The 8,212-nt window shown below is 49.4% G+C and overlaps 1 protein-coding gene across 2 annotated transcripts; it reads left to right on the forward strand.

Annotated features, from left to right (window-relative positions):
* The first annotated feature begins 2,029 nt into the window (after nucleotides 1-2,029).
* On the forward strand, nucleotides 2,030-7,935 carry LOC125264751. Of its 2 annotated transcripts, none has more exons than XM_048184426.1 (2): nucleotides 2,030-3,475; nucleotides 6,781-7,935. In XM_048184426.1, exon 1 carries the CDS (start codon nucleotides 2,404-2,406, stop codon nucleotides 3,385-3,387), a length of 984 nt encoding a protein of 327 aa, XP_048040383.1. In that variant the 5' UTR covers nucleotides 2,030-2,403; the 3' UTR covers nucleotides 3,388-3,475; nucleotides 6,781-7,935. The 2 variants fall into 2 exon arrangements, with proteins under 2 accessions (XP_048040383.1, XP_048040372.1); XM_048184415.1 differs by lacking the exon at nucleotides 6,781-7,935 and adding an exon at nucleotides 6,266-6,365.
* Nucleotides 7,936-8,212: the final 277 nt, after the last annotated feature.

The following is an 8,212-nucleotide window of genomic DNA, read 5'->3' on the forward strand; positions in this document are numbered from 1 at the left end:
GTGCATTTTGGGTAAAAACTTAATAAATATTACTCCTCTGTTTAGAAATTTGATGTAAACAGGAAAATCCATCAATATTTCTCAAAATGTGCATGCTTTTGAGCTAAAAGCTCAGAGGGAGCTTTTTTATCATGAACACACATGAAGTGTGTTCAAAACACTTATGTCCTAAATGTCCTACTCCTTCCCTATTCAACTTACGGAACGAACGCAGCGCCAGTACCATTTTTTCCGTAGTTTTAATAGGGAGGGTGTAGGACATTCAGTGTAAGCTTTTTGAAGAATATGGAATTGCATTCTGGTGGAAGCACTTGTGATGCGATCATTTGTGTTTATATAAAGCATATACATTTTTCTTTTTCTTTTTTTTTTTTTTTAAAGAAAATGACCAATCATTTCGTTAGATAAGACCCTTATTCCTCGTCTGGTATCGTTTAAAGCTCTTTGAAGCTGCATTGAAACTGTAATTATGACCTTCAACCGTTTGGGGTCCATTGAAGTCCACTATTACCCCCTTTCCACCAGCACGAACCGGGTGCTAGTTCAGAGCTAGTGCTAGTGCCAGTTCGGAGTTGGTTCAACTGACGAGCCTTCTAAGAACCGGTTTGCCTTTCCACAGGCTAGAGAGCAGCACAGAGCCAGGTGTTACGTCACTGTATATGTCTCATATTTCACAGCAAAGCTAGCGCTGCAGCGCCAAACACAAAAACACCAAGCTTGTTCCAGATGCATCGGCTTCTCGCATAGCGATCGGCGCATGACATCAAAACACCGCGAAAACGATCCAAAAGCACAAGGAGTCGTATGCTCTACAAACGCTCCCGCGGATCCGCAGCACCCGCCGAATCGGTCCGCGCCGCGATGCATCTCGAACAAGCCTTCTATCAACAATCGCGGATGTTTCACTACTGTTGATGCTCATGGCTTTGCGAACCTACATCGGCATCCAAATACGGCTGGCTCGCCGTAATTTGTATATGGACGGAGATTACAGTTAAGCTGCTATTGGCTCGATTAGCTGCTATTTCAAAAATGGCGGTCACAGATGTCTTGTTGGTCATGGTAACCCCGCCCCCAGCCCCTGACGCAAGCGGTTCTTACTTCTAGCCCAGCAATGTTTTGGTGCTACTTACGAACCACTTTTCCTGGTTCGGAGCTGGTGCTTTGTGTGTCGAAAAACAAAGAACTGATTTGAAACTAGGCTCTGGCTCCGAACCAGCACTCAAACTGCCTCGGTGGAAAAGGGGTATATAAGGAGAATAATCCTGGAATGTTTTCATCAAAAATCTTCCATTTCTTTTCGACTGAAGAAAGAAGGACATGAACATCTTGGATGACATGGGGGTGAGTAAATTATCATTTTTTATTTGAAAGTGGATTATTCCTCTAATAAATGTAATGTTTTCTGAATTAGTGTTGGCTGCAAAGATGAAGTTGATATTAGAGGTCTGCATTCCCGCGGGAACTGCTGGACCCGATAAGATGTCTTGCTGTGCGGGATTAAGTTTTGAATGAAAGGCGGATTGCGGTCGGTAACTACAGTATAGTGTACTTTAGGCGGGAGCGGGCGGTCTGACAATAACCCGGTCGCTCCCGAGATTATTTGACATCAGCGCATCTGTGCTTGAACTTGAAGTGAACAAAACTTTCTGCAGTGCTGGTGTTCACACAGTCCTGAGAAACCTGGCAAGATATGTCCTTTGCATTAGAGGTCTGTCACCTTCAGAGAACATTCAACTTTTGTGATCGGATTTTGGAGGAGAGACGTTCTGAAACGGTCATCAATCAGCGTCATTCTGTTCTTGTGTGGATGTTAAAATAGATTTAATTTTGCAGTATAGATAGTAAGTTTAGGGTGTTGACAGCATCATAGACAAATAACAAATCTTGTTTTTATTTTTGTTATCTTTCTTTAGGGGAAGTTTAAATGCGAGTGTGGTGAGGGGGGCGTGGTTCAGCGAGGTCTGCAACCGGGGAGAATAGCGGGAGACGCCTGGTAAGTGAGTGGGTTGAATACAAATCACGAACACCTGTTTCTCATTCCAGTGATTGGCGCGGAGACAGGATAAAACGCCGTGAGAAGCAGGAGTGTGTGAGAGAGAGGGGAACTGCTGACTGAGTCGTGTCGAGGTTCTTGGAGTGAAGCCCTTGTGGATTGTGTATACCAAACTTGGAGAGAAGCCCTTGTGGATGGTGTATACCGAACCTGGAGTGAAGCCCTTTGTGGATTGTTTATTTTTGTTGTTGTGCGCTGCACAGTCTTTCTGTTGAACCTTTTTGAAAGTTAATAAAGTCTCAGTCAGGAGTTGTTCGTCGACCATGTCCTCTTCCTTCCCCCAACTACGAACTTAACTGTGCTACACTGGTGCCGAAACCCGGGAAGGAAGACGGGAGCACGTCGCCATGCAAGCATCGTCCTCCACCCCATTTGCGGACATCATCGCGTCCCTCGCGGTTCTGCACCGCAAACAACAACAGGCCCTGCTGGAGCTAAGAAGTGATCAGGAGCGGTGCTTTCAAGCCATCCTACAGACCCAGCAGGAGGACCGCGAGGCGTTCCGGAGCTGGATTGACCGGGAGGTTCACCGGGAGCCCACCGAGCAGCCCGCTGTGCCTGTCCACCTGCCCCTAAACAAGATGGGCCCACTGGACGATCCAGAAGTTTTCCTCGAGCTCTTTGAGAGATCCGCTGAGGCGTGTAAATGGCCGCGGGACCAGTGGTCTATGAGGCTGGTCCCGCTCCTCTCAGGAGAAGCACAGGTGGCGGCACAGCAGCTCCCAGTCCAGAACCTCCTGGTCTATGACGACCTACGGCGGGCCATCGTCCAGCGGGTTGGTCGGACCCCAGAGCAGCATCGACAGCGCTTCCGCTCCCTTGACCTGGGTGAGTCCGGCCGGCCCTTCATGATGGCCCAGCAGCTCCGGGACTCGTGCCGCAAATGGTTGCTGGCTGAGGGAAGCGACGTGGACCTGGTCATCGATCGCGTGGTGCTGGAGCAGTTCATCACTCGGCTCCCGAAAAAAACTGCCAAGTGGGTCCAGTGCCACCGGCCCACGTCGCTGGACTCAGCCATCCAATTGGCGGAGGACCACATGGTGGCGTGCCAAGGGGTCGGCGAGCCCCTTCCAGCTGCCTCTCTCTCTCCCTCTCTTTTGTCCCCCTCTCTCTCTAGACCTGTCCCTCTTCCTAGGTCTCGTCCGCCCGGCCCACCTCGTGGACAGCCACCTTCCCAGGGGGGCGGGACTCCCTGCTGCCGGGACGGACCCCACTCCTGCTTCTCCCCTTTCTCCGCGCCATCCATTCAGCCCACTCTCTGCCACTGGAGCGGCGGGCAGGTCTGGGCCGGCCTGTTGGCGGTGTGGGGATCCGGATCATTTTGTGGATAAATGTCCGGTTATGGAGGTCGGGACAGTGATCCGGGTCCCCGACGATCCACAGGCCGCCCCTGGTCAGGCTGGCGGGTACCAAATACCTGTGAGTATCAAGGGGGTACCTATCAGGCTTTGGTGGACTCGGGCTGTAACCAAACCTCTGTCCATCAAAGCCTGATTTCATCTGAGGCGTTGGATACAGGCCGCATGGTTGGGGTTCGGTGCGTGCACGGGGATGTGGTGAGATATCCTATAATGCCCGTCATAATTAAATTTAGGGGACAAAAGCATAGTGTTGAGGTGGCAGTTAACCCGCACCTCCGGCATCCGATAATTTTGGGAACGGATTGGCCTGCGTTCAAGCAATTATTGGGATGTTTATGCTCGGATGCCTCTTGGGGAAAGGAACGCGGGGTAAGCAGGCGCGAGTCCAGGTGGGAGAGACTGATCAGAGACCGGAGAGTTCTGCTGCAGGGGATCTGAGTGAAGCCGGAAGACTAATTCTTCCGGAACGCGATGATTTTCCCCTGGAGCAGTCTCACGATGAGACGCTAAAACATGCATTTGAAAGGGTCTGCATGATTGATGGTCAGCCTCTCCAGCCTGCACGTCCGCTTGCTTATCCATATTTCGCGATTATAAAAGATAGGTTGTATCGAGTGACCCAAGACACTCAAACAAAAGAAGATACAACCCAGTTGTTAGTGCCAAAGAGCCGCAGGGAAATGCTTTTCCACGCGGCTCATTCTAATCCGATGGCGGGGCATTTGGGACAGGCAGCGACACTAAATCGTCTCATGACCCGGTTTTTCTGGCCGGGCATTCACGAGAATGTACGCAGGTGGTGCGCGTCTTGTCGTGAATGCCAGTTGGTAAACCCACCGGCCACCCCAAAAGCGCCATTGCGCCCACTCCCATTAATGCAGGTCCCCTTCGAGAGAATTGGTATGGACCTCATCGGGCCATTAGAACGGTCAGCAAGGGGACATCGCTTTGCATTAGTCATTGTTGATTATGCAACGTGATATCCTGAAGCAGTGGCTCTCCGCAACATTTCCGCTAAGAGTGTTGCGGATGCACTGTTTCGTTTAATCTCCCGGGTGGGGATTCCAAAAGAAATCCTCACTGATCAAGGCACGGCGTTTATGTCACGCACATTACGCGAACTGTACGAATTATTGGGCATTAAATCGGTTCGTACCAGCGTCTTTCACCCACAAACGGACGGGCTGGTCGAACGTTTTAATCGCACGCTTAAATCCATGATTCGTAAGTTCGTTCAAGAGGACGCCAAAAATTGGGATAAGTGGTTAGAACCTCTGTTATTTGCAGTGTGAGAGGTCCCGCAAGCCTCCACGGGGTTTTCCCCCTTCGAGCTTCTCTTTGGACGCCAGCCCCGCGGGGTGCTGGATATCCTCAGGGAGGCTTGGGAGGACGGACCATCTCAGGCCAAAAATGAAATTCAGTATGTGCTGGACTTGAGAACAAAACTCCACACTTTGGGGCGGCTATCAATGGAGAATTTGTTACAAGCCCAGCACAGACAGAGCCAGCTGTATAACAGATGGTCTAGTTTACGCAAATCTGCACCGGGAGAGAAAGTGCTTGTATTACTCCCTACTTCAAATTCGAAATTACTTGCAAAGTGGCAAGGACCCTTTGAGGTCACACGGCAAGTGGGCGAGCTCGATTATGAGGTGGTACGGTCCGACAGGAGGGGGGCACGTCAAATCTATCACCTCAACCTCCTGAAAAAATGGAATGAGGCAGAATCAGTGATGCTGGCGACGGTGATTAGCCGGGAGGATGATCTCGAGCCAGAGGCGAATATAAAAACTCAATCCCTCGCTCTGATCCCGGGAGGAGATCACCTCTTGCCTTCCCAGCTCACTGATTTATCTAAATTGCAAACAGAATTTGCAGACATGTTCTCTCCCCTGCCGGGGCGTACCAACCTCATTCAGCACCATGTCGAGACGGAGCCGGGCGTGGTTATTCGCAGCCGGCCGTATAGGTTACCTGAACACAAAAAAAAGGTAGTTCAGGACGAATTAGAGGCAATGCTGAAAATGGGAGTAATAGAAGAGTCCAGCAGTAACTGGGCAAGCCCGATAGTTTTGGTTCCCAAGACCGACGGCTCGGTTCGTTTCTGCGTCGACTATCGCAGGGTGAATGCAGTGTCGAAATTCGACGCGTATCCAATGCCGCAGGTGGACGAATTGCTTGACCGGCTAGATGCGGCTCGATTTTATTCGACACTGGACTTAACGAAAGGGTACTGGCAGATCCCCTTGTCGCCTTTATCCAAAGAAAAGACAGTTTCGCGACGCCGTTCGGATTACACCAATTTGTTACGCTTCCGTTCGGGCTGTTCGGGGCACCGGCTACCTTTCAGCGATTCATGGATAAGATTCTCCGGCCCCATGCTGCATATGCGGCTGCCTATCTAGATGATATTATTATCCATAGTAATGATTGGCAGCGGCATATGCAGCATGTGAGAGCCGACCTGAGATCGCTGAGAGGGGCTGGGCTCACGGCCAACCCGAAGAAGTGTGCAATTGGGCGCGTGGAAGTAAGGTATCTGGGCTTCCACTTGGGGCATGGGCAGGTGCGTCCCCAAATTGACAAGACAGCAGCGATTGCGACCTGTCCGCGCCCCAAGACCAAAAAGGAGGTTAGACAGTTCCTCGGGCTGGCGGGATATTATAGAAGGTTTGTACCTAATTATTCGGCCCTCACCAGCTCGTTGACTGATCTAACTAAAAAGGATGCTCCAGATACGGTCCAGTGGACGGAGCCGTGCCAGCAGGCCTTCACCCAAGTAAAGGCTGCTCTATGTGGCGGGCCATTGCTTCACTCTCCTGACTTTTCTCTCCCTTTTCTGTTGCAGACTGACGCGTCGGACAGAGGGCTGGGTGCTGTCCTGTCCCAGGAGATAGAGGGTGAGGAGCGGCCGGTACTGTACATTACCCGTAAGCTCTCTAAGAGAGAAGCTAAGTACAGTACCGTAGAAAAAGAGTGTTTGGCTATCAGGTGGGCCATCCTCACCCTCCGCTATTATCTCCTGGGACGGGAATTCACTCTCTGTTCGGACCACGCTCCCCTGCAGTGGCTCCACCGCATGAAGGATACCAACGCGCGGATCACTCGTTGGTATCTGGCTCTTCAGCCTTTTAAGTTCAAGGTGGTCCACAGGCCGGGTGTTCGGATGGCTGTGGCCGATTTCCTCTCCAGAAATGGGGGGGGGGCTGCAGGCCGGACGGCTCCCCGGCCTGAGTCGGGCGGTGGGGGTATGTGGCGAGGGGGGCGTGGTTCAGCGAGGTCTGCAACCGGAGAGAATAGCGGGAGACGCCTGGTAAGTGAGTGGGTTGAATACAAATCACGAACACCTGTTTCTCATTCCAGTGATTGGCGCGGAGACAGGATAAAACGCCGTGAGAAGCAGGAGTGTGTGAGAGAGAGGGGAACTGCTGACTGAGTCGTGTCGAGGTTCTTGGAGTGAAGCCCTTGTGGATTGTGTATACCAAACTTGGAGAGAAGCCCTTGTGGATGGTGTATACCAAACTTGGAGAGAAGCCCTTGTGGATGGTGTATACCGAACCTGGAGTGAAGCCCTTTGTGGATTGTTTATTTTTGTTGTTGTGCGCTGCACAGTCTTTCTGTTGAACCTTTTTGAAAGTTAATAAAGTCTCAGTCAGCAGTTGTTCGTCGACCCTGTCCTCTTCCTTCCCCCAACTACGAACTTAACTGTTGTAAAAAAGGCCACCCTTCAGAAATGGACTCTCCCAAACTCCCCCGCCTCTGTTCGTGACTTGGACTGTTCCAAAACTTTCCGGGGAGTTGGAAAACAAGATGTTATGGAGAGAGACTGCGTAGATATGCTCATTTATTGTAAATAATAGTTAAATTAGTCAGAAGTGTTGCAATCCAAAGATTTTGAGGATTATGTGTGTGCGTGCAACTAATTGTAAGTACATTTGCATAGTTATAATACGTTCATGAGAGAGATTAAAGATCGCCATCGCGGCATTCCGCCTAAATGTTCAGACTGTTAAATATGTTTGCACTTTATATTATCACGTAAATTTCACATGATCCTTCCGTGTTACTTATCTGGACAGTATTTAATGTTATATCTGTATTATATAGTGTTGGATTACAACGTGTTTCAGGGAACATGTTCAGGCATGTCTATTTAGTGAGTTAGACGTATGCGCTGTTAACACTACATGCGCTGAGCACGCAGTACAGTATTATAATCATTTGTATAGAGTTCCCATTTATATATATATATTTATAATTCACTTTATTTGGTTTATAATGCCCTTTACCATGCTGATTATATTTATAACCAGTATTCAAGTACTCACTTATAGATCTAGTACTGTTTATAGATCTGTGATTGTTTATTTATTTATATTTTGTATATTGTTTATGTTTACAGAACCACACACGCAATAAATTATCTACAAGTACCCCTGGTGTGAGACGTTATGTTCTAACCGGACATCCTGTGGTCGTTCAATTACTCCGAACCAAAAAAGAGTGAACAGTAGTTTTTTCAACTGTGCTACAGCGAGATTCTGGAACTGATCTTTAGCGGGACCCGTCGGGTCGGGAAGAAAATCACTATATGCGAATAGCGGGTGAACACAGAGTGAATTTTAGGCGGGAGTGGGTTTGTGCAGAATAGAACCATTGCGGGCGGGGGAGGGACGAAAACAAACTACGTTTTCTTTAATGGCTACCAACAAGTAGTACAGTACAGAGAAATGTCATGTTGTGAGCAAGAGCGGATCTTGAGTCGAATCAAGAATTATTTATTTTTAAACTTATA

This window comes from Megalobrama amblycephala, linkage group LG1 (assembly GCF_018812025.1).
Source record: "Megalobrama amblycephala isolate DHTTF-2021 linkage group LG1, ASM1881202v1, whole genome shotgun sequence".
NCBI lineage: Eukaryota > Metazoa > Chordata > Actinopteri > Cypriniformes > Xenocyprididae > Megalobrama > Megalobrama amblycephala.